Here is a 25,718-nt window from a genome sequence, read left to right as displayed (position 1 = left end):
TCTTAGTTGGGGTTTCCATTGCTGAGAAGAGACACCATGACCAAGGCAACTCTTATAAAGGACAGCATTAAATTGGGGCTGGCTTACGGGTTCAGAGGTTCAGTCCGTCATCATCATGGAGGGAAGCGTGGCAGCATCCAGGCAGACTGGTGCTGGAGGAGCTGAGAGTTCTCCGTCTTGATCCAAAGGCAGCTAGGAGGCTCTCTTCCTCTCTGGATGGAGCCTGGGCATAGGTGGCCTCAGAGCCCACCTACCCAGTGACACACTTCCTCCAACGAGGTTACACCTCCTCCAATAAGGCCATACCTCCTAATAGTGCCACTTCTATGGGCCAAGTATGTTCAAACCACCACAGTGTACAACCTGTGTGGGTGTGAGTGCAGCAGTAACTCACGTTTGTGTGTGGTAGTGTGTGCGTATATGATATGTATGCCCGTGTGCATGGATGTAAGAACATGCATGGTGCCAGCCAGGATATGAGCTCTCTGCCGGAGCCAGGATGGGCAGCTGTGCTAAGAATGAAGGCCAAGTTTCTGACAAACTGAAACCAAGTTTTCATCCATTATCTTGTCTAATCGCCATGGCAACCTGTGAAGGATAATGTTATCTGGTTTTTGTATTTGAGGAAACTGAAGGCACAGAATAAGGTTAATGAGGTGATCTGAACCTTGACCTGGCTTTGAGGGCTGCTCAGCCTTAGCCTCAGTGGTCTGAGGCTGGGAGATGCATCCTGGCCTGGGTGGGCAGGAGGTGGGGGTGGGGTGGTGGCACTCCAGCTTGCCTTCGCCCTACCTGTGGTCACTATCCCGTGGCTCGCTGGGACCTATCCCAGCTGCAGTCCAGTGTGTGCCCAGACTGAGTGCCTGCCCCCTCCCAATGAAGCCTCTGTACCCATCCGTGCTCGTGACGCCCTTAGGATTCTGCAATATGTGAGCGTTAGCTGAGCACGCGGGGTGAGGTCCGTGTGCTTGGATTGCTCCCTTAGATGATGGAGACTCCCAAGGGTTTCTTTCCCTGACACTCCAGACCTCCACCCTCCTCCAGGGCAGAGTCCCACGCTGCTGCTTCTCCCCAGCCTTGGTGGCTTCCAGGGCTGCCAACACTGTGGCCAGAGTCTGCACTGGGTCAATCTCCTCCTTCCTCAGTGATAAGCTGCCTGCCTGTCACTCTCCAACAGGAGCCTTAAAGGGTTGGTTATGAGAGGTTTAGTGAGGATCGAACCCGAGGCCTCGCACATGCTAGGCGGGTGCTCTGCCCCTGAGCCACATCTCCAACCCCTTTTGGGTGAGAGCAGTGAGAGGGTTTCACTGAACAGCCTAGGCCTGAATGTTCAGGGAATCCTCCCACTGTGGCCTCTCTATGACTGGGATAATAGGAGTGTACTATCATGTCTGACCTTACAGGTATTCTTTAAACCTTCTCTGTGCCAGTCAAAGACTACTAAATGGGGGGATGTAATAGCAGGCATCTATAATCTCAGCCATATATATAAAATATATTATATATATAATATATATATTATATTATATATTATACATATATGTGCTCAGCCTGAATGTAGCCTCAGCAATATACATAGCCAGCGCACATCATAGGACTCTGAGGCTGTTCCATACATGAGTTCTTTCCCTTTCATTGCCTGAGAGTGCATATGTGTGCATATGCGCACGCGTGTGCACCCTCGTGTGTTGGCGTTATTGTAAGATCTACCTGGACAAACAACCCTGCATGCTAGATGCAATAATCAGTCTCACAGAGGTCAAACAGGCTACGCAGGGACTAAATCACTTCCGTGTGAGGCTTGCTCTCCTGTGCCCCGTGCTTTGCTATAGATCCTACAGGGACAGCAGCATCTATGAGGGCTGGGCAATTAAAGGAGCTTTTCTGAAAGCGGTCAAACCGAGCCGTATCTATGGGTGGCCATTAGTCAGTGTGAAAGAAGAGAGGGGCTGGTGCAGGATCAGTGGTGTACGTCTGGGTCCAGAGGCAGGACTGGTTTACAGAGGGCTCCTGGGTGGTCCTAATGGGAGAACTCAAGGGGATAAAGAGACAGGGAGCATGAGGAGGGGCCTCCTGGAAAGGCCTTAGAGGTCAGAATCATGGGCCCCTCTAGAGAGAAATAGAAATCTCTGTCCCTCTCCCCTGGCCAGCGGTGAAGAACCAGGTGACTGGAAGCTTCATCCTCAACCCCAAGGGCAAGGAGGCCTCTAGCAGGACCTTCACTGCGCTGGGCCTGGAGTGGGAGCACGAAGCAGAGGACACCAAGGACAGCCTCAGGACCAACGGACCCCTGCCTGAAGCCATCGCCGTCCTGGTGAGCCTCCTTGCCTGAAGTGGCCTTGCCTGTCCCTTGTGTCTACTGTTTGGTTGGTATACTTTGAAATGGCCTCTCCCAGGTGTGTTGAGAGCAGCTGTAGCAGCTTTTTGCTCTTTCACTTGGGGTAGGAAATGGGGTCTGGAGGGGAAGCCCTGTGAAGCTAGGATTGGCTCCCCCAACTTCCCAGCAATCCTCAGCATCCACATACATTGCCACATGGTCGTACGTGTGAGGCCTTAAAGTGGTTTGGGGCCTCGAGGGCATCTGGTGTTAAGAGATCATGGCAGCGCCAGCTTCTGAGAAGGAGGCAGGGCCATTACCCTCACTGGGGTCCATTGCTGCCCATTGTTGTGCCTGGGCTCATGGAGCAGGGATGGGTAATTCAGCAGATTGGCCTATGAAAAACTCTGTCAGCTCTGTCCTCAGCCTGAGCTGACGGCTCTGCGCCCGGTGTTGGCGTCGCTGGTCAGCGGTGTTCCAGAGGGTAAATTCTGAGGCTGCTGGTGTTGGAGTAAAACTTGTATCTGGCACGGACTTTCCATTCACCTTGTATTTATGATCGCCCATGTCTGGGGCCAGCTGATGTTTGCTCAGGGTACCAAGGCTGTTTAAGGGAGAACAAGCAGTCTCACCAAAGGATGCTGAGACAGTCTCAACAAAGGATGCTGAGACAGTCTCAACGAAGGATGCTGAGACAGTCTCAACGAAGGATGCTGAGACAGTCTCAACGAAGGATGCTGAGACAACAGGATACCTACATGTAAAAGGCTGAAGTCGGACCTCTCCCTCGTGCTGTATACAAGTGACTCAAAATGGATCCAAGGCCTAAATGTAATTGTGGTGGCCTGTCACTCTTAGAAGGAAATGGGTGACCTTCTGTTCTTCAGTAACAAGATAAACAGCAAAAGACGTGAGACATCATCAATGCTGGAAACGTTTGCTTGTTAAAGGACACTGTCCAGGAGGAGAAGCTGTCAATATGGCTTCTGATCCAGGGCACTTGGTCCAACGCCAAGCCTGATGACCTGAATTCAACGCCCGGAGTTCGAATGGTGGAAGGAGAGAATCCATTCCTTCAGCTTGTCTCCTGACTTCCACACTCACACTGGGGCATGTGTCCCTTCCCCATTCCTGCCCCAAGTAATAAGTGCAATTTAAAAAAAAAAAAAAAAAAAAAAGAGCTGGGCATGGTGGCGCACGCCTTTAATCCCAGCACTTGGGAGGCAGAGGCAGGCAGATTTCTGAGTTCGAGGCCAGCCTGGTCTACAGAGTGAGTTCCAGGACAGCCAGGGCTACACAGAGAAACCCTGTCTTGAAAAACAAAACAAAACAAAAAAAAAAACAAAAACAACAACAAAAACAAAAAAAAACAAAAAAAAATTAAATGAGTAAAAATATCCAGGCACAGGGGCACACACCACTTGGGAGGTGGGCTACATGAGTCCTTGTCTTTAGAAGAAGAGAAGGAGAAAGAAGAGGAGGGAGACGAGGAAGAGGAAGAAGAGAACGAGAAGAAGAGAGAGAGAGAGAGAGAGAGAGAGAGAGAGAGAGGATGTTGGAGATGTAGCTCATTTGGTAGAATGGTTACCAAGTGTTCATGAAGCCCCTGGCTCCACCCTCTGTACCACATACCAAGCATGGAAGTCCATACCTGTGATCAGAAGTTCAAAGCCACCCTGGTCTACACAGTAAATTCAAGACCAACGTGGGCAATATGCGACCCAAGAAGTGGGGAGGGTAGAGAGGAAGAGGGGGGAAGAGGAAAGATTAAAGAGGTTGCTCACTGGTTGAAGTCAGACAGTTTGGATACCCAAAGACTCCGGCCATTGAGTGTCACCTTTGAATATAGGTCTGTGGGAGAGAGAATGGCTCATGGACCTGGCATTGGCTGCTATAGGGCTTGGTACATACATAGCAGGTGCCTAGTCTGGGGAGTGGTAGTTTGTGACTGTCCCGCCTGCCCCAGCTAGGTACTGGGTTGTACATTTTAATAGGGTGAATCCACAGCGTGGATCGTGTCTTAACCGCAAGCCCCCGAAGCACCGTTAGGAAGCCCATCTGGCAGCTGTGGACAGCTTGGACCCTCTGTTGACCCTCCTTCTATCTCTGGCTTTGTGCTGTCCCCCCTCTGTCTCCTCTCCAGGTTCTCCCCCCGGCTGAGGGTAAACCCCGAGGTAGCCTGGCCTACAAGTATGTCATCCACGAGGACCTTCTGCCCCTCATCGGGAGTAATAATGTGCTCCTGGAAGAGACGGACACCTACGAATGGGCTCTCAAGAGCTGGTCTCCCTGCAGCAAAGCCTGTGGAGGAGGTATCAGCTATTGTGGTCCTATGGTTCCTTGTGGGGAGTGGAGGTGGGTCGGGGGAGAATGGACCAGAGACTGGTAGGAGTCTGGAAGAAGTGTCTCACTTTGTCCTTGAAGATCTCCCATGCCTACAAGCAATTCCGAGCAAGGCATTGGGAGAAGCTAGGGCTTGCTTTCCAGAGCAGGCTGCAGGGCAGGTTGTCTGTTCAGCTGCTGTCCAAAGCCACTTCTCCACTGGTGGCAGAGAGAGGAGTCCTGTAGAAAGTTACTTGCCCAGGACAGAGGGCTGGGGCAGGAAGGGAAAGAAGGGAAAGTGCCTTTTAGAAAGCAGGCTCTCTAAAATGTCACCCCGAGGGCACGAGGCCTGGAGCTGGCCCACAACAGCCTGACCTTCGCAGGAATCCAGTTCACTAAATACGGCTGCCGGCGCCGCAGGGACCACCACATGGTGCACCGGCACCTGTGTGACCATAAAAAGAGGCCCAAGCCTATCCGACGGCGTTGCAACCAGCACCCGTGTCCCCAGCCCACGTGAGTGTTTCAGGGGAGCAGAGTCTGACCCCTGCCTCTCTCCACCCTGGCCCCCAAAGGAAAAGTAGCTCAAGTTGCTACCCTAGCACTTCCTTACGCCAAAGCCTGCAGCCCCAGGTCTTTGAGGGATAGACCACAGCCCACAAGAGGCGCTGTGGCTACCCTTCATGGCCAGCCATCCTTGTTGGGATTCTGCAATTGCCAACCCACACAGCCAAAAAGAGAGTGGTACCAGCAGGTTTGTCCCCAGCTAACAGTCTTTCACAGTTAGGGCCTGGGCTTTCTGCTGGTGAGGTAGGGGGCTCATGTCTCTGGGCAAGAATAGGATATCTCTCTCTCTCTCTCTCTCTCTCTCTCTCTCTCTCTCTCTCTCTCTCTCCTTGGTCCCTGGTTAAGATTTTCTAGCCTGTGGACCAGGCTGTTCAGGGCCCAAGATCCTGTTCTTAGGATTATTCAAAAGAGTCTGAAGGAAGAGGGTTGAGCTGGGCTTCAGAACTCAGTATCGATCCCCCTCAGCCTGGGGCAGTGCTCCCAGGGACTCTCAGAAAGGGGGGGAGGGTAGCTGCTTGGTAGGAAACTGCAAAGGGTCTTCACCACAGTCTTGCTTCCCTGGGAGTCCCCCACCCCCACCCAGGCTGGGCTGGGGAATCTCCAGGGCTGGTCATGTGATCTGGGACCAGGGTGGGAATTGACAGCTAGCCGGGGTCTCCTGTGATCTTCTGGGGCACAACCAAGCAAGAACATTGTCATCCCCTCTGTCTGTGCTTCCTCAGTTCCCTTTGTTATAGTCTGCTGTCACTCATAGGACTGCCTGCAACTGTGATCATGAGGCATGTGTGCAGGACTAATTGTGTAAGATCCTGGGTGGGTTATTCTCCAGCCAGCCTTAGGGCTTGGTAGGGGCAGTTCTTTCTTCTCCTCCACCCCACACCCCATCCCATCCCTCCTCCTCTTCCTCCTCCTCCCCTCTCTCTCTTACCATCTCTGGTGTGTGTGTACATGTGTGTGTGTGTGTGTGTTTGTGCACTCGTGTGTGCATGCACATTGCACATGAGTGTAACAAACTCCATAACCCAAGCCAACTGCCACCTCTTAGCCATCCTCCTGCTTCAGCTTCCCAAGTACTGAGATTACAGGCATTTGCCACCACGCCTGGCAAGAATTTTTTTTTTTTTAACTTTGAGAGTGTGCCTCCCACTCCAGTTAGCGAAAAAGACAGGAGTTGGGGCTCCCTTCTCTCTACCCCTGGGATGCTTAGGATACTGCTTAACTCACCCCTGGCTCTGCTGAGAAGTTTGCAGGACACCCCCACAAACACACACACACACACACACACACACACACACACACACACTATAGAGCTGTAGGTGCTGAAGTCCAGTGGGTGCTGAGTGCAAGTAGTTGTACTCTTGTCCCCTGCCGAGGGGACATCTTCAAGAAGTGTGACTTTGAGCCTGGCGGTGGTGGCGCATGCCTTTAATCCCAGCACTTGGGAGGCAGAGGCAGGTGGATTTCTGGGTTCGAGGCCAGCCTGGTCTACAGAGTGAGTTCCAGGACAGCCAGGGCTACACAGTGAAACCCTGTCTCGAAAAAACAAAAACAAACAACAAACAAACAAAGAAGTGTGACTTTGGTGTGTTTGGGGATACCCCTGAGTCTCAGCATCCAGAATATCCCTACATATAGTAGCTCTGAACTCTTTCTGGGTTCTAAAGCCATCCCAATATAAACATGGGGAAACTGAGGCTTGGTGGAGTTAACAGCTTGCCCAAAGACACTTGAGGGGTCAGGATTTTAATAGGAACCTTTCCCTTATCCAAGGAAACAGCAAGAGAGACTAGTGATCTCCCAGAAGCCAACTAGCCAGGTAGCAGCATTCCGAAGCACGTGCCTTCTCTGGTGGGATGCAGCCCCAAGGGGACGTGTCCCCACGGTCCCATCTCCCTCTACCTCTGCCCTGTCGTCTCCAGGTGGGTGACAGAAGAGTGGGGTGCCTGTAGCCGGACCTGCGGGAAGCTGGGGCTGCAGACCCGGGGAGTGCAGTGCCTGCTGCCTCTCTCCAACGGCACCCACAAAGCCGTGCCAGCCAAGGCTTGCCTAGGTAACCGGCCAGAGGCCAAGAGGCCATGCCTCCGTGTGCCCTGCCCAGCCCAGTGGCGGACAGGAGCCTGGTCCCAGGTGAGTGTGACAGAAACGGTATGGGTCAGGGAGGTGTCTGAGGGGGTTCTAGTGCACCCGGGGACTGACCCTTCTCAGAAAAAAAGAGAGCAGCCCCTTGGGGGTAATATGTGCAGTCCCACAGCGCACTATGCATGATGGCTCGAAGGCGCAATGCATGATGGTTCTTCGCTAGGCTCCTCCCTCCATTCACATCTCCTCTAAGCTGCGTGCTCCCAAGTCATAGAGGAGCAAATGAAGACACATTCTTGTATTCAAGAAATATTTACTGAGCAAAGACTGTACGCCAGATCAAGGAAGGCTGGAAGCCCAGCGTCACTGGACAGGCAGGCTGCTCACCCTCATGGAGCGTTGTCTAGTGAGGGAACAAGGCAGATAAACAGGCCAGTGACAGATGTCACCCACTGCAAGCTGCACCTGCAAGGGTTTCTGGGGATGCAACAGGCATAAAGGAGGATGAATCATGCGTCCCCTGGTTCCCTTTGGTTCTGTGACACTTGTATCTTCAACAGTGGTCACATACCCCAGTACAAGTTCTTTCTGGGTCCTTCGAGGAGAGGCTGTAGGAGGCGCCTAGGAGTGACCCAGTCACGTGGGGGTAATAGGGGTTTCCCAGGGACCCTGCCCTGCCACCCCAGTGCCGACCAGTCCATTTATCAATCAGGAGTGTGTCACTACAGGGACAGTATGTAGAAGGCATGTGATAACCTTTCACATGGAGGTCGGTTTGCATTCTGTCTTTCATGGACACCTCCTGGGAAGAGCACCTGTGGACATACGCTTGCCAAACGGTGTTGGGTAAAAGGAGCCCCAACTTTATTGCAGATCTTTCCCTCAGCTCTCCCGGTTTACAGAATTGGGAAACAGGCCAGTATGTCAGCAAGTGTCACAACCCAGGCTCCTGCAAGCTCTGGGCAGGTCATGTCATCTCATGTCATGTGGTGGCATCAGAACAGAAGAGCCTGCTAGAGCGGAGCATAAAACAGTTGAGAGCTGGGCATAGAGTGGAGAGTGTGACCACAGGCAGGAGCCGATGGAACGGGCCCCCGGGAAGTCCTCATCTGAGACTCAGTTCAAACCGTGGAGTCCCAAGCTTGGAGAGTGTCACACTGTCTCTGGAGAACCTGACAGCAGCAGGTCCTGGTACAGGTCTTTGCAAGTCTGTCTGATTGAGTAAAGACATAGCCGACTTCTTGGTACTCTTTTGACCCTGAGTTCACTGCGCTCTCCCTCTCCTCCCCCTTCCGGTCTTCTCCCCCACCTTCCCCTTCCGGTAACTACTTTGCCCCTGGCATTATGGCTCTCGGCTCTCGCACTCCTCTACAGTGCTCTGCCACCTGCGGAGAAGGCATCCAGCAACGGCAGGTGGTGTGCAGGAACAGCTCCAGTGCCTTTGGGCCTTGCGAGGGGGTCAAGCCGGACACTGTGCAGGTCTGCATCCTGCCTGCCTGTGGAGGTGAGCAGACAGGATGGGAGGCCCCGCCCCTTCGTTCCTCTCTGGCCCAGTGAATGTGCAGCAGCTTGATCCCTTGGCCCTTTGAAATTCCAAAGACAGGTTGGGCATCCCTAATCCGGAATCCCAAATGCTGCTCAATCCAGAACGCTGCTGCCACGGATGGGCGATTCCATTCCTGACTGCAGCGGATATGGTGTGGCTGAAGTATCGCTACTCAGTTAGCCAGCATCCTAGAGGAGGAAAAAAAAAAGGACCTTCCAAGACTCACTCTTATATACAAACCTCATTTCAGTTCCCAAATCATTTAAAACATTATGCAAAATTACCTGCACACATTGGACCTAAGAAGCCAATGGGGCCATCAAGACGGCTCAGTGGATAAAGGCACTTGATGCCAAGCCGAGGTATACACAGTGGAAACAGAGAGCTGACTCCTCCAAAGCTGTCCCCTGACCTCTGCAGATGCTCTGCAACACACATACACACACACACACACACACACACACACACACACACACACACACACTAGTACACACAGGACAAAATGCAAATAAATGAAAAAAGAAACAGCTGCACCCCAGGATCCCAGGGGAAAGACAGAGCGCTTCCGGTCCCAAAAACTGTGGGTAAAGGATGCTCACCCATTTGTACTACAGCTGCATCTGTTCACAGGAGAGCTCCAGAACTCGACAGTGAAGGCAGAGATCCAGGACCTTGTGACCAAAGCGGGACACTGGGAACCCCAATCCAGGCCCCTGACTCCAGAGGACAGGATCTCCACAAGTAAGTATAGCCACGGGCCCTTCCCCTCCCCCAGCCTTACACTCGTCCCAGGGTTTGGAGCGTGGCAATGGAGCAGACACTGTGTCTACCTATCTGGGTGGCCTCCGAGAATCCAAATGATGTCACTCTAGTCTGTGACCTACACTGATTCCCCTTTGGTCCTACGTTTGGTGTTATTCCCGTGACGGCCAAACCTGATACAGTCTAAAAAGAAATCACGTAGGCTTCTTCTGTTGCCATGTTTGGTGACAAGGCACTGTCCCACTGTGGTGAGGGTGTCCTGTTTTATAAAATTCTATATAGTACGCCCCAGAGCTCTGGATTCTCATCGTGTCTGCTTCCACACTTCTGGGAATGGCTGTCATAGAGAGGAGTTGCTTTCCCAGAGCAGCTGAGAGAAGGAACCATGGAACTGAACCAGTGTCCTCTGCTGCTGCCGTGAGCTCATCACAGGGCTAGCAATTAATTCACTCTGTGTCTCTCCTTTCGGTCTCTGTGGGTTAAGACTTGCCCTGCGTCGCCTTAATACAATACACCCTAGTTACCAGGGTATTACCGCCCCATCCTCCCCCCAACTGTCTAGCAAGATAATTTGCAGAAAGATGAGACTCCAATTCTAGTGAAAGGATGTGACCTCATGCAACCCTTTGACCTCTTGGCTTCTCCTCAAAACAGAAGCTGGGCAAATTCCTCAAAGCAGAATTTGGGGGTCTGATTCTGACTCTGGAGCTTTGGCGCCATCTAGTGACCATTGGCCTCTATTGTCTCTGCTCCAGAGCCTGCTCTTGATCCCAGCTGCCTGAGCCACAGCGTTTCTCTAAAGAGCTTTTTTTTTTTTTTTTAAGATGTATTTATTATATGTAAGTACACTGTAACCATCCTCAGACACACCAGAAGAGGGCATCAGATCTCATTACACTCATTACAGATGGCTGTGAGCCACCATGTGGTTGCTGGGATTTGAACTCAGGACCTTCGGAAGAACAGTCAGTGTTCTTAACCACTGAGTCATCTCGCCAGCCCTCTCTGAAGAGCTCTGCCTGCGTGAATCATAGAAGCATTTTAGAACAGTTCAACCTCTGTGTTCTTGATTGAGATTTAGTGGCAGGGGATTAATGATCCACCTGCATCCCAAGTGGCTGGATGTTGACCTGATGGTTACAGGAGAGCTCACTGGACCTTAGCTGCAGGGGTAGCTGGGTAGCTAGGAGAGTCAAGGGCTCTTCCTAGAGCAGGGTTCTCACGCTTGGTTGAATCTAGACTTACCTCAATGTTAGGCCCTAGCCCAGACTCCCCAGGTAGAGCTTCCTGGGTAAAGACTGAGTATGTCTTTAGCTGTGTATGTGGTTGAACCAGACAGAGCTCTGTAGCTCTTCCTATGCACTGGAAGTTGTTGGAGGGCTCTTTAAAACAGTTCTGCTCCGCCGTCGAGGTTCTGGCTCAGTAGTAGGTCTGCATGGTGTTTGGCAATTAGCCTCACCACCAAGGTTCTAGTGATGCTGATACTGTGTTTGTGATGGGGGGGGTTGGGGGGCCCGTTTAGTTTCTCTTCCCTGTGGAAGGGTCTGACCTCCTGGGTGGAATGAGCTATGTAGCGATTCCAGCTAGGTCAGAAGGAAGAAAGATGTCCCCTCCTGATGGACACCCTTCGTGTAGGTACAGTGGAGCCCTGTGTGGGAGACAGATCCATCTTCTGCCGGATGGAAGTGTTGGACCGTTACTGCACCATCCCTGGCTACCACCGGCTGTGCTGTGAGTCTTGCATAAAGAAGGCCTCAGGCCCCAATGCCAGCCTGGCCTCACCCACCTTCTCCACTCCTGGGAGTCTCTTACCAGCACCCAAGGCCACCCAGGAGATTGTGGAATCTACAAGGGGGGCAACCAGCCTGGAAGATCATCGGCAAAGCCAGCCCACGCAGCTACCAGACGTGGTGGACAGGATCTCCTCAGTGACCCAGCATCCGGACACCCCCCAGATGCTAAGCCCTGAAGCGTTTGAGGGCAACTCTCCCGCTACCCCACGGAGCCCACCTCGGGACCGGACCCGAACAGCTATGCCAACCTTTGAGGGTCAAGGACAGTCCAGGGAGGAACCAGGGCATGGAGGCACCAGCCTTCCCGCCACCTCCCCAGTGACATGAGCCCATCCCTCCGGTCTTGTTGCACTCTGCCTGTGGTCCCAGTGATCCTGGCTCAGAGGACTCAAGCACAGGGGACAGGGGGGTAGCACAGATTCCCTTTTAAATTATTTGCCCTCTTGTTCTGTTTGGGGCTGTGACACTCTTTACTCCCATGACAGGGTTGGGGGAGGAAAGGGAGATCAGGGACTGCCCTAACCAGAAATACCTCAGCCAGCAGAGCCCGGGCTTCACTTCCCAGAGTTTTCTATATGATTTGTTCCTCTAGTCTCAGTAATGCCCCTTCCCATAGCCACTGGGCCATATAGGGCTGACGCCCATGCAGGAAGGAGCCTGTCAGCGATTCTTGCTTGTCCATGACTTCTGATTACCAGGGAGGTCTGTCCAGCCACACACATACACACACACACACACACACACACACACACACACACACACAAAGCAGGACCCAGGAGGTAGGGCTGCACACAAGACATTCTTGGGAAGGGTCTGGGATGGATGTAGAGGTGAGGCTTCACGGCTGCAGGGTAGGGCAAGGGAGAGTTCTTCTCAGGCCTGGCTCTTGTCAGCTGAGGGCTGCTAATCCGGGGCAGAGATCAGTTCACCTTTGCCGGCCATAGGGTCACTTTGGTGGCCCACTCTATCCCTGTAGATGTCACTGCTGGTGACTCTAGGTAACAGACTGACCTCCTAATGTCACACCCAAGCCACCAGAGGAGGAGGCCTGGATACACAGCTTCAACATCCAGGAGTTACCAAGCTGGGGCTTGGTCCCTGGTTGGACCGGAATCGGTGACTTCAGTCATCACGGGGGCTTGCAGGAGGCCCAGCCTGAAAGGTGGCCACCGGAGAGATGTCACTTCCAAGACTGTCCCCCTCAGCCATCACTCTCTGGTGAAGCCTACTCCTCCTGGAGTTGGGGCGGGGGAATCTTCCCTTCTGGCTTAAGCTGGGCCCAAATGCCTGATGCTCAGAAGGTCAGTCAGGTGGCCAATGACTTGAGAATCCACTCAGCTGGACGGTGCAGAGGGCCCCAGCAGGATGCCAGCTGCTGCTGCTGCACCCAGGTTAGGGTAGGGAGGATGCATGGAGCACCATCCATGGTCCTCAGACTCTCAGGAAATTGCTGAGACCCTCATTTTGAGGGCCAGTGGCAGAGGCGCTTGTCTATCCGCCTTCCTCTGCTGAAAGAAGGAAAACCCTTGCCCTATAAGCTCCACGGAGAGCTGGGATGCTGGGAACTCTGCATGCTCCTCCCACTCCTGCTCTGCAGGTGCCCGGGGCTACCCTGAGTCTAGTCGTGTGGAACAGCCTGGAGATGCTGATTTTTAAAACGTTACCTATTTATTAATATTGCCCTTGGTGTTTTGTTTTTAGATCCCAAAAGTGATGCTCTGTGGTGTGTGTGTGTGTGTGTGTGTGTGTGTGTGTGTGTGTGTGTGTGTATGTTTTCTGTTTTGAAGGCTGGGGACAGTGTAGCCAGCACTCTAAGAGCTGGGCCCAGCAGTTGTAAGGTGACTGCAGATGGGAACAAACAAGGAAGGGCCACCAAAGACCTGAATGGCTTTGGGCAAGTTGCCACACCAAGGGTGGAGATGGCTGGGTGGTAGCTTTGGGGCTATTCAGGAAAAGTACTTAAATGATTAGAGCTTTGCAACCCCGCAAGGGGTAGTTTCCTTGGAAGGTAGTGAAACAATCTTTTTCCTGAAAGGATCCAAGCAGAATCTGGGTGCCAAGCAGGAAGAAGGGTTGTGGTGCATCTTACTGAACAGAAAGCTGATGATGTGAACTCGCTGTGCGATGTTAAAGTACCAGTCCGTTGGGCTGGAGAGATTGGCTCTGTTGATAGTGTTTGCCTTGCGTGCAAGACTTGTCCCTTGGTCCCCAGGGCTGCGGAGGTGAGGACAGGAGAGAAAGAATCAGCCTGCCTCACCTGCTATTGGTAGAACGCTTGCTTTGCATTCTGGGCCCCTGGGTTTAACCCCACAGCCAAGAGAGAAAGGGGCTGCGGTTGGGGGGGGGCGTGCATGTGTGAAACAATCCATGTCTTGCTTTGTGTCTGTGTCAGACATCAATAATCTATTACTACACTGGCTCTTCCCTGACATTTTTAGGACCCTGGCTAAGACTATACAAAAAACAAAACAAAACAAAACATCCACCCCCAACTAGAGTACATGCCTCTATTTTTTTCCAATCTGCAGGCATTTCCCATGCCAGGGCAGACAGTGCAAGATTCACGACCAAGCTCCATCTCCACCCCTTGACTGCCTGTACCAGGGAGCTGCCTCTCTACACACAGAGTATGTGTCCCTAGCTTGTGCCCACAGCAGACATTACTAGTCCATCACTGAACTTTTACCCTGCATAGCTCTGGGCAGTGGCCAGTGGGTCTGTCTAAAATGTTATACAACACTGGGAGCATTTCCTAGATGCTCAGTCGGCATATGGAAGCAGAGCTTCAGTAACCCCGTCAAGGAAGAGAGGCCCAGCAGCCAGCCCAAGGAACCTCCAGGCCCTCCCTCACATCCTAAGGAGTCCGCAGAGTCCAGGCGGGGCATGAGGCTTCTCTGAGCAGTCCTCACTGTCCAGCATTCCTGGGGTCCCTGAGTCCATCTGCACAATCTAAATAGTGAGCATGCCGGGAATATGGCTCAGGTGGTAGCATGTTGGCAGGTTGCTGTCAGCTTGACACAAACCTAGACACATCTGGAAAAGAAGAATTGTCTCCATCATATTGGCCTGTGGGCATGTCTGTGGAATCAATTTCTTGATTAATGATTGATACGAGAGGGCTTAGACCTCTATGGCCAGTGCCACCCCCCCCCTCCCCAGGCAGACAGTTCTGGATAGTATAAGAAAGCAAGCTGAACAAGACAGAAAAATGCTTCCCCCATGGTTTCTGCCTCTGCTCTTACTTGACTTCCCCGGACGGTCAGCTGATAGGGACATGTCCGCCAAACAAATCCCTTCGTCCCCACGTTGCTCTTGGCCAATGTTTTATACAAGCCACAGGAAATCGAGTGGCTGCATCTAGCCTGCAGGAAAGCCGGCGCTCCGTTTGCAGTGTTGCATAAACCAGACATGGGAGCGAGTGGCTGCGATCCCGGCACTTGGGGAGGTGGAATCAGGAGGAACCAAAATTTAAGGTTTTCTGCTGCTATATAGTTTGAGACCTGTCTGGGGTACCTAAGACACTATCTCAGAGAAAGAGACAGAGAGCTCACTTACCTATATGGACCACAGTGTGTAGTGTGTGTGTGTGTGTGTGTGTGTGTGTGTGTGTGTGTTAGTTACTGAGATTCCAGTACCGTGACTATGGATGGGCAAAACTTCCCTTCCCTGGGGCTTAGCTACTACAAAAGCAGCGGGATCTTTTCCCAGCCTGGAGGTCTGTAAGACCATTGGGCACGGGGTGACAGAGCAGCTGAAGACTCAAGTGTGGGCAGCCAGGGCCTGCAGTGGAGCTGGGCAGGGATTTTGAACTCCAGGCAAACCATGAAAACCAGAGTGTGCTGCCTGAGAGCTTTGGCCAAGAACAAGAACGGGCTGTTCCCATAGAGTCCAGAGCAGACTTGGCTCAGGCGTTTATGTGTTCCAAGTAAGTACTGCAGCCCTTTCTGGGCCTCAGCTGCTTTTTGATCTGTGTGCTGATTAGAAGCAGGGGTCACTAGGGCCCGTTAAATCCAGCATCATGCTTAGCACTTTATATGGATTATCTCTGAGTCCTCGAGATAAAAATCACTTCAGCTCTTATGCACGTGTTTGGAGATCAGAAGACAACCCCAGGCGACAGTCCTAGCCTTCCATCTCGTCTGAGGCAGGGCCCCTTGTTATTTACCACTTTGTGGACCAGGCGAGCTGGCCAGGAGCTTCCAGGGAGTCTCCCGCGCCCCCCCCCCCCTGTCTGCCAACTCTGCACACAAGTGCTGGGTGTACAACCACAAGTTACTTCTTTAAGCCCCTTATCGAGTTGCAACAAAAGTATCTACCTTTTAAAAGTTCTGTGTGGATGAAACATTTAAGAGTTGAAGGTGAGCGGGCATGGTGGCGCCCCAGCACTCGGGAGGCAGAGGCAGGCNGATTTCTGAGTTCAAGGCCAGCCTGGTCTACAAAGTGAGTTCCAGGACAGCCAGGGCTACACAGAGAAACCCTGTCTCGAAAAAACCAAATAACTAACTAAATAAGTAAATAGTTGAAGGTGAAGGGCCTTGGTGGTACACCAAGTAGTCCCAGCCCACGGGAACAGAAGGATCAAGAGTTCAAGACCATGCTCTGATAGTTTACAGCCAGACTATGGGATGATAAACTTCCCTACCATTGGTGTCCCTGGTTTTGTTTTAAGTTTATTTATTTGTATGAGTACATCAGATCCCATTACAGATGGGTGTGAGCCACCATGTGGTTGCTGGGAATTGAACTCAGGACCTCTGGAAGGGCAGCAGTCAGTGCTCTTAACCTCTGAGCCATCTCTCCAGCCCGATGTCCCAGTTTTTATTTATTGTACTGGAATAGGACCTGGTGGTTGAGCAAGACTGGGATGGAGAAGCCAGGAACTAGAACATTCCTATGTGTGTTCAGAGAGTTATCTTCGTTGTAACACTCTGTCTTTTCTAATCAACACTCCCCACGGTGCGATCAGAATGTTCTGGTAGGAGAATAGATGACCTTAGGTGGTACAGAGAAACCTTGTATTATATTTATTTTTATTTTTTAGACGGCGTGGGTTTTTTTAAATTTACATTAATTTTTATTTCCTATTGTTCCCCTTCCCCTAAGCCCTTCCCTCCCTACCAATAACTTGTGTTATATTTTATTTTCTGTGTGTGTGTATGTGCATGCACACACCCAACTGATTGGAGACAGGCATGCTATGGCATAGTTGTGGGAGAACTTACAAGGAGCCTGATTCTCTTTCTACCATGTAGGCCCTCCCTGGGGGATCTGACTCAGGTCACCCGGCCTGGCTGCAGGTGCCCTTACCCACCAAGCCATTGCAGGTGCCCTTACCCACCAAGCCATCTTGCCAGCCACAGAATTCATTTTCACGTCCGAGAGAAACTTTTATAAACAACACACCAAAACTATGAAGCAGAGAGACTATTGCTTGGAATGAAATGATATCTGAGAATAAAGTGGGCAAATGGAAATAAATATTAGGGATAGAAAAAAAATAGGTGATAAATGGTTGTAACAAAATTCACGGTGGAGGGGGCTGGTGAGATGGCTCAGTGGGTAAGAGCACCCGACTGCTCTTCCAAAGGTGCAGAGTTCAAATCCCAGCAACCACATGGTGGCTCACAACCATCCTTAATGAGATCTGACTCCCTCTTCTGGGGCGTTTGAGGACAGCTACAGTGTACTTAAATATAATAAATAAATAAATCTTAAAAAAAAAAAATTCACAGTGGAGGAACGCGCATGGTCTAGATCTAGGAATGAAGGGCTCTCCTCCAGAACTGAGACCAGAACTCTGATGATGAAGATTCTAATTGTAGAACTTCCTCTCTAGTTCGACATCTTTAGGTTAGTTCTGGGTTCTTTTGTTGGCATGTGACACAGAAACCTATTGTTGTATTTCTGTCATGCTTGCCCCCAGAGAATCATTGTATGCAACAGGCAGAAGTGGGACCCACTTAACATCATATATCAAGGGATAAATACATCAGCAGTAGGGTCTAGGGGCAGGACCGAGAAAGAAGCTCAGTGGTAGAGTACTTTCTTAGCAAGTGCAGGTGTCTTAGGGTTTTACTGCTGTGAGCAGACACCGTGACCAAGGCAAGTCTTATGCAGAAGACTGACTTCCAGGCAGCTAGGGTGAGGGTCTTATAGCCCACATGCACAGTGGCACACCTACTTCAACAAAGCCACACCTCCTAATAGTGCTACTCTCTAGCCTGAATATATACAAACCATCACATCAGGGCTGCCTTTGATTCCAATGACACACACACCCAATACTAACATCAACCTAACAAACGTGATCTGTCTAAACAGTGGAATATTATTTAGCCTTCAAAAAGGTAGGAAATCCTGACATGCTATGTGTATGAACTGTTACATGGAATAAGCCAGTCAGGAAAAGATGCACTAAATGCAAGCATCTAGAGCAGCCAAACTCTCCGAAACAAAACAGAAGGAGAGCTGGGAGTGGCTTGGAGGAGGGAAGGATCGTTCCTGTTTAACAGCAAGCCATAGAGGTTCAGATTCGCAAGAGCAGCCACCGTGGGAAAGGCTGGGGAAGATCCCACAGAAGTGGGGACTTTCTTGATGCTCCTGAGCCAGGCTCTTCCACATGACAAGAATAGTAAGTTTTATGTGAGAAATAAGCAAAAAAGGTAACACTTGGATTTTGTTGTTATTGGTATTTAAGAAAGAGTTTCTCTGTGTAGTCCTGGCTGTCCTGGAACTCACTCTGTAGACCAGGCTGGCCTCGAACTCAAGAGATCCGCCTGCCTCTGCCTCCCAAGTGCTAGGATTAAAGGCCTGTGCCACAGCAACCTGGAAATGCTTTTGGTACTTTCTGATGGCTCACACATAGGAAGGCGTGCTGTGTGTGAATCCAGGGATGAGTGGGATGGGTCCTTTGTCTCCATGGAATACATGACTAATGACAGCCGGAATCCTGAGATGGGGCCAGCACGAAGTCTTCCCTCAGTCAGCACATGCTTGACCCAGTGCAGATCACATGCATATCTTCTCCATTGATCAAGCCTGTGCCAAAGGACCAGGCTCTGATTGGACAGGGCTGGGCTTTATACAAACCTTGGGAAAGGAGGAGTGGGCATCCCAGGTTCTCTCCCTCCCCCACCCTCCATCCCCAAATGGCTAAACCCAACTTCAGGTGGTTAAATTACAAGGGTCCCCTCACTCAAGATTAACCCATTGATGGAGTCCAGTTGTTGGGATGTGGTGGGAACTTTTGGGGATGGGGACAAACTGGAGGGAGGCATCCAACGGGGCTGTGTCTTCAGAGGCTACATCTTGTCCCAGATTCCTTTCTTGTCCCTCTCTCTGCTTCTTGGCTGCAGTGAACAGCTACCTCTACCACACACTCCTACCGACATTGGCATTTTTCTGCCAGGATGCACTTGCCCCTCGGAACTATACAGGGTAGTTATTCAACCATGGACTGGTCCCCCTGAACTAGAATAAGGAAGAACCCACAGTGACAGATATTTGCCCCATGATATGGTCTTTATATGCTCGGCCCAGGGAGTGGCACTATTAAGAAGGTGTGGCCCTGTTGGAGTAGGTGTGTCACTGTGGGTGTGGGCTTTAAGACCCTCATCCTAGCTGTCTGGAAGCCAGTGTTCTGCTAGCAGATGAAGATGTAGAACTCTCAGCTCCTCCTGCACCATGTCTGCCTGGATGATGCCATGTTCCTGCCTTGATGATAATGGACTGAACCTCTGAACCAAATAAAAGTAAGCCAGCCCCAAATAAATGTTGTCCTTGTAAGTGTTGTCTCAGTCATGGTTTCTGTTCACAGCAGTAAAACCCTAAGACACCCATAACAATACACCTTGAGGAATTCAAGAAGACTTAGTGCCAGCTGTAGTTTATTTTATCTAGGATAAGGCAGGTGGCAGTATTATGTTCCCCTCACTATGAACATATGAACAGGCTTTTGGTGGGGCTCAGGTTGTTGATGAAGCTGGATGGTCTAGGCAGGAGAACTTGAGTGCTACATCAATAAAAAACAGAGGTGGCAGGAGACTGTGACACAGGTCACAACAGGTTGGACTCTTAAAAGATGCTATGCCAAGAAAAACAAACCTGATACAAAAAGACAAAGAGGATTCTACTAGGAGACTCCTGGGAACTGCTCCATACTCAGACACAGAAAACCAGAGCGTGGTTCCCAGCGGCCAAGAAGAGGGGGATGGGGGCTCACTGTTTTGTGGGTGCTATTGTTTGACTGTTAGTTGATCCCCGCCACTCCCCCACCTCCCGATTCCTGTGTTGAAAGGTGATAGTATTAAACTCTGTCTCCAAGGTGACTCATAGTGTTAAGAAATTGGGACCTGGCCAGGGATGGTGACTTATAATCCCAGCCCTAGAGAGGCTGAACCAAGAGGAGTGTAAGTTCAAAACCAGTCTGAACAGGACTAAATGGAGAGCCCTGTCTCAATTTGAAAAAAGCAGGCCTTTAGGAGGAATTGGCTCATGGGAGTTTTCACTTCATGAATAGGGAGCGAATAGGTACCCTTCTAAGAGGGCCTGGGGGAGCCCGTCTTTCCATTATGCCATGCAAGGGCATATAGAAGGTCTTCATCCAAGAATGACAGGTCCCTATCAGACACCAAACCTACCAGAGCCTTGGCCTTAGACTTTGCCACTTCCAGAATGTAAAACAAACTTCAATTGTCTATGAATTACCTAACCCAAGGTATCTGTGTGGTAGTTTTTCAAACGGACAAGACAAAAAGACAGAGTGTCACTTCTGCAAGATATAAAAGCTCCAAAGATGGAGGGATGACAGTCTCACACTGGAGGGGCCAGGACTCTTCTGTCTTAAGTCATCGTTCTATTATTACTATGAAGAGACACCATGACCAAGGCAACCTTTTTTTTAAGTTTTTTTTTTTTTAAGATTTATTATACATGTATATGAGTACACTGTCGCTGTCTTCAGACACACCAGAAGAGGGCATCGGATCCCCATTACAGATGATTGTGAGCCACCATGTGGTTGCTGGGAATTAAACTCAGAACCTCTGGAAGAGTAAGCAGCCAGTGCTCTTAACCATTGGGCCATCTCTCCGGCCCAACCAAGGCAACTCTTATAAAAGAAAGCTTTTAATTGGGGCTGGCTTACAGTTTCAGAGGTTTGGTCCAGTATCATCATGGCGGGAAGCGTGGTGGAACAGAGGCAGACATGATGCTGGAGAGGGAGCTGAGAGTTCTACATCTGGATTCACAGGCAGCAGGAAGAGACCCTGGGCGTGGCATGGACTTGGGAAACCTCAAGGCCCATTGACAGTGAGTGACACACTTCCTCCATCAAGGCCACACCCCTAATCTTTTCAAACAATGCCACTCCCTAAACACTGAAATAAGTGAGCATAGGGGCTATTCTTATTCAAACTCCACCACCACCACCACCCGAACGAATGCAGAAGGCCAGACGCGGTGGCTGGGATGGTTCAAGTTAGGTGTCTGTTTGACCTGATCTAGAGTCACCTATGAGACAGGCCTCTGCGCATGCCTGTGGGAGATCACGTGACGTCCTTTGCTAACTGAGGGCAGTACCACTGGCTTGCTCTGGCGGAGGGGACACTTCTCTTCTAGAAGAAACCATGCAAACACAGACACTCCTGAGGGAGGGTGGAACTGCCCTCATCCAGGAGGGAGGGCAGGATTTTATTTAGTACTGTTGGAGGCCAGGGGCTGGAGGTGAGGTAGAAGGACAGGCGCCCCTCCCCTCCCCAAGCTGAGCGGCTGCCTTGGAGCTAGGCAGAAGTCTCCGTGCTCTGGTCTGCGCTCTTCAGCTTTCAGCCTTTGGCTTGGTCGTTTTCTCCTCTGGGTCCTCGCTGGGATGCACCAGGAGGACTTGGGCTTTGCCTATGTACTCTAAGGGGACAGGAGGGGCCGTGGCAAGAGAGCAGCAGTTAAGGAAGTACCAAGGTCAAGGCCAGCTCTGCTTTCTGTTCAGCTGCAGGGAACCTGAAAGAGCTGGTTCCCCTCGGGGAGCCCAGCCACTCTCAGGTCCCTTCTCATCTGGATGACAAACACAAACACAAGTCAAGCCCCTATGGCATGCCAGACCCTCTGTTGGGTGCTTGGGACCCTGCACAGCCTGACAAGGGAGAGTCACTTCGTCCACTGATGACAAACATTCTCTTCTTCCCACCAGCTACCACCCCACCCCCACGTTCTCTAGTCTAAGATACTACATCCACTGCAGGGGCCTCTTTCCTGGGCTCCCTTGTCCCTGCTTGCCATCACCACCACCATCCATGCCTGGCACAGTGACCACAGGGACATACCACATCCTGCTCATAACCTCAGCGTGTCCTACACTCTCCAAGAGGCTGACCCTCTCTTGTCTTACCTCGTGTGGCTGCCCTCTACCCACAGAGCCCAGATATCCTGCCCAGCTTGGTCTTCCATCAGTATACCAGGCAGCAGGGAGTTCTACTTGTAGACGCTCCCTGGGCATTCCCAAGTGGAAGCGGCTATGCCTCATGACAGGGAGTGCTCCCTGATTCGCCTACTGTCCTCCCAGGGGATTCTGTCCTTTGGATACATCCTCTCTATGAAATAAGCCCTGATGACATAGGAACTTGCCCCAGTTCTTCTCTCATGACTCCCCAGAGCCCCTCAATAAGTGTTTGCTGCATGAAGAAGTGAGCCAACTTCCTTGGGCAGGAATCCAGCCAGAGCTGGCTTTGGTGAACCCCTTTGAGGACTCTTACCTGGTTTGTCTGTTTTGGGTAGAGGTGGTGTCTTAGTCTTCTTCAGGGATGGGCTATAACCAAATACAAAAGACAAGTCTCGGGAGGCTGGCATAGGTATGATAAGCCACCAGCTCTCAGGAGAAAGCAAGATACCCTGCCTGAAGAGCCTGGCACAGGGCTGTCCAGGCACAGATCCAGGCACCTCCCTGCACCTCCTAAGCAAAGAGCCCGACAGCTGTCCTTCTGTGCCTACTGACACCACAGGGAACCAAAGCCCTCTTGTCTGGAGTCATAAGGGACAGCTACTGCTATGGCCTTTCCCATAGCCCCTTGCTCTTCAAGCTGGTTCCAGACAAGCGGCTAATGTTCTTCTACCTTGTGTGAGCTGTAAGCTACTGCAGCCCCACCCTTCACATCATTTTCTCTGTAACTCTGGAGGAAGGCTTTAGAGAGAGGGTGAAGAGGCCAACTTGGGGTTTCTCATCCAATCACACAGTAAGAGCTTGCCCTCTTTGTTGGGCTCTCTCCAGTTGGCTTAGTTACAATGTTGCAACGTTAAGAAACTGAACCCAGGGCCTGTAAAACTGTCTCCAAACGAACCCCAGCCCTAGCCGTCCTCTGTAACTCAGTTGGTAGAATGCCTGCCCAACATGTGCCGAGCACCCTTGGAGGTTCCATCCTAGCACTGTTCAAACAGGATACGGTGGTGCTCACCGGTAATCCCAGCACTCAAGGCAGGGGGAGCAAGAGTTCAAGGTCATTTTCAGATACAAAGCAGGTCTGAGGCCAGCCTGGTCCACAAAACAGAAGCAACTGCCCACCAAAATATGCCTCCCCAAACCTAAGTCACTTTCTCAACGGAGCCCTAGCTTGGCAAATGTCCGTCCCGCAGCTCATCCTTTCCTGACCTCCAGGCCTGTGCCCCTCCTACCTCCTGAGATGTCCTTTTCCCAGACTCTCAACTTTGCCAGGTTCCAGTCCTCATTGTTTGGCTAGGGAGATAACTAAGTGCACAGAGCACTTGCTGCACAAGTGTGTAGGGACCAAAAGTCCAGCACCCACAAGAATGTTCTCATCCTGCTTCCTGAGGCGGGATCTCTCGACTGCGTCCAGCGCACACTGGTAATCCAGTCTAGCTAACCAGCTTTCCTTCAAGGATCCACCTTCCTCCCCCTCCCCCTGCTGTCTACAGTGCTGGGATTACGGGTGGGTCAGTAAACCAGAGACTACTTGGTGGACTACTTGGCCAGCGCGGTGGATGTGAGGGTGTAGTTCTAGGGCCGGAGCCCACCTGTAGGTTGCCTCTTGTGTCTCTGGAGGCTCTTGAAGCTCTTGGAGATGGTTCCAGAGCTTCTCCGCTGGAATGGAGGGAAGGGGCTGGGGGATAAGCTGAGCCACGGCGGTTTGCAGAAGCCCCAGAGCTAAATCTTTTTCTGAAAAAGCAGCACAGGGCAATATACTCAGCCCTACCTCGTTCCTGTTTCACCCACCCACCCCCAAGTGAAGGACAGCTTTCTCTAATCCTGTTACATTCCTCAAAGGTCACCCCTACCCCACCCCAACTCCCCTCCAAACTCCCCCCCCGCGCTTCCAAGGAAGGTTCCCCACAGTGCTTGTAGCTATATGAGTAGAGCTCTTTCTTTAGCCCTTCAGCACCCTCTCCAGCCACGAAAGCCCATAGGCACTTTGGTTTGGGCCTTTTCTGCCCCCTCCCCCTCCCCCTCTGCCCCCCTTCTCCCCACCACATTTGGAAATCTGGGATTTTACACCTCTCCCCTCCTACTCCCTCCTCCCATCTAGAAACCTTGAGAGTGAGCGTCTGGAGATGTGCCCTCCCCATCCTGCCCCAACGCAGATGTGGACTCGTAGGTCTTGTGTACAAGCCTGTGTGTTCCTGTTTGCACCCGTGCGTATAGGCTTTCTACAGCAGTGGGGGGGGGGGGCGGCTGATTGTTTTTTTTTCATCCCAGACACCTATGCCTGAGGTCGGTACTAAAGAATGGTCCCCTCCAAGGCACAGGGCCACAGAAATCCTCCTGAGGGTGGGGGTGGCGGCGACGCCAGGAAGCCTTTGGGATATTTGAACTCCCAAAAGAAAAGAAAGAAGGTTCTGAAGTGGAGGCTGGGTAGCTGGGTGATATCTGCTCTGCAGGGTCAGGGACAAGACCAAGATCTTGACAAACCTCACATCCCCCCCCCCATACACACACACACACACACACACACACACACACACACAGAGAGAGAGAGAGAGAGAGAGAGCGCCACATTCTGGGGTCCTCACCTTTTGATGGAGCGTAAAGCAGCCAGAACTGAATGGCCCTTAGAGAATCTGTTTGGAGAATTTGACAAAGGAGCTCCAAAATCTGCGCACGAGAGGACAGGCCATGGTCAGTGGGAGCCCCGCCACACAAGTGCAGGCAAATGTGTTGGGGAACAGCAGGCTCCTCCCCTCAACACAGGGTCAGTCCCTGGGTGGGTGGGGGCGGATACACTTAAGCTCCCTGCTAGGCAGGTAAAGAATGTGAGACTGTGAGAAAGGAAGCCATCTAATGGGGACCTTAGATCAGACTCAAGCCCCAGCTATCAGGCAGGTGCACCCCTCTGTACCATAGCCTCCATCGGGCTGGTTAGAACCTAGGGCCCCACACTGGGACAGCAAAATCAGAGCTGGCCAGTCACCTCCTCAGAGACGCACCGAGTCCTGCACGCTGGGACGTTTTAGGTGGTGACTTGGGGTACCCCACGAGCCTCCCCACCCTGGAGCTCCAAGAATCTGGAAATGTTTGCCAGGAGGCGGGGGACTCGCTGTAGGCAGCCTGCTGGCCAGAGTGGGTGGCTTCTGCCAAATGCCTAGTGAGGGGCTCCATCCAGTGAAGCAGCCGGGGACCTTGGTCCCTAGCTGCTTTGTCAAGCGGCTTTTTCTGTGGCCTCCAGTCAAGTAGCGGCAGGGTGTGCTCCATCTGTTTCTCGGATGTGCTCTGGGGACTTCCTAGGCCAAGTTGCCGGCAGTGTCTGTGGCTACGGAGGGGTGGAGGGGGTACCGGAGGTAGGAGGCAGCTCCCTAGGAGTCCTAGGAAAGTGGGGTTTCCTTAGCATTTTCCAGTCGGCCTTCCCAAGGACCTGGGGGGTTTCTACTAGACCCTGGCAGGTCCACCTAATCCTTGGTGGATAGGAACTGGGTGGGGTTTCTGCCTCAGGCCGGTACCTGCTAAATGCCCACCCTAGTCTCCCAGCTCCCCCTTGCAGTGGTGACCCACCCTGAACTGCCCTTTGGCCCATCCCAGTTCTCCCCATCCTCCTTACCTGCCCTGGGCCCCCTCCCCACGGGACCTGAGAACTTAACTCCAGGTGCGGTGAGGCCGCCCTATGGTGGAGAAAGTACCAATTCTAGCCGGGCTATGTATGCTTAGACACCCTTTCGGGACCTGAGCCATAGATTACTACCCAACAGAGTCCCAAACCTCCTCATCTGTTGAATGGAGATCATCCTGAGATCTACCTGATCTAACCATGTTGCCAGGCCCAACAACACTGCCTTTAAGAGGGAGGTGGTGGCCGGGCGTGGTGGCACACTCCTTTAATCCCAGCACTCGGGAGGCAGA

General features: G+C 51.8%; 2 protein-coding genes across 4 annotated transcripts in view; one reads left to right on the top strand and one right to left on the bottom strand.

The window, feature by feature from the left end:
* Nucleotides 1-12,564, top strand: part of Adamts14 (ADAM metallopeptidase with thrombospondin type 1 motif 14) — a 78,404-nt gene extending 65,840 nt beyond the window's left edge. Inside the window, exons 16-22 of the mRNA XM_029542313.1 lie at nucleotides 2,151-2,314; nucleotides 4,461-4,629; nucleotides 5,023-5,155; nucleotides 7,126-7,333; nucleotides 8,660-8,789; nucleotides 9,462-9,572; nucleotides 11,229-12,564. Of these exons, the coding sequence (XP_029398173.1) occupies nucleotides 2,151-2,314; nucleotides 4,461-4,629; nucleotides 5,023-5,155; nucleotides 7,126-7,333; nucleotides 8,660-8,789; nucleotides 9,462-9,572; nucleotides 11,229-11,713 (1,400 nt within the window). The 3' untranslated portion in view covers nucleotides 11,714-12,564. The remainder of the gene's footprint in view (nucleotides 1-2,150; nucleotides 2,315-4,460; nucleotides 4,630-5,022; nucleotides 5,156-7,125; nucleotides 7,334-8,659; nucleotides 8,790-9,461; nucleotides 9,573-11,228) is intronic.
* Nucleotides 12,565-21,034: 8,470 nt separating this feature from the next.
* The window catches only part of Tbata (thymus, brain and testes associated), a 17,333-nt gene continuing 12,649 nt past the window's right edge, over nucleotides 21,035-25,718 (bottom strand). For 2 of the 3 annotated variants that reach the window (XM_021205423.1, XM_021205424.1), the window contains exons 7-10: nucleotides 24,398-24,479; nucleotides 23,405-23,546; nucleotides 22,132-22,184; nucleotides 21,035-21,286 (exon numbers count right to left, since the gene is read on the bottom strand). In XM_021205423.1, coding sequence (XP_021061082.1) covers nucleotides 21,201-21,286; nucleotides 22,132-22,184; nucleotides 23,405-23,546; nucleotides 24,398-24,479 — 363 coding nt within the window. In that variant the 3' untranslated portion in view covers nucleotides 21,035-21,200. The remainder of the gene's footprint in view (nucleotides 21,287-22,131; nucleotides 22,185-23,404; nucleotides 23,547-24,397; nucleotides 24,480-25,718) is intronic. The other variant, XM_021205426.1, reaches the window with a different exon arrangement.

This window comes from Mus pahari, chromosome 9, assembly GCF_900095145.1.
Source record: "Mus pahari chromosome 9, PAHARI_EIJ_v1.1, whole genome shotgun sequence".
In the NCBI taxonomy this organism is placed as follows: domain Eukaryota; kingdom Metazoa; phylum Chordata; class Mammalia; order Rodentia; family Muridae; genus Mus; species Mus pahari.
Note: the sequence above shows the minus strand (reverse complement) of the source record. Positions and strands in the feature narration are given on the sequence as shown.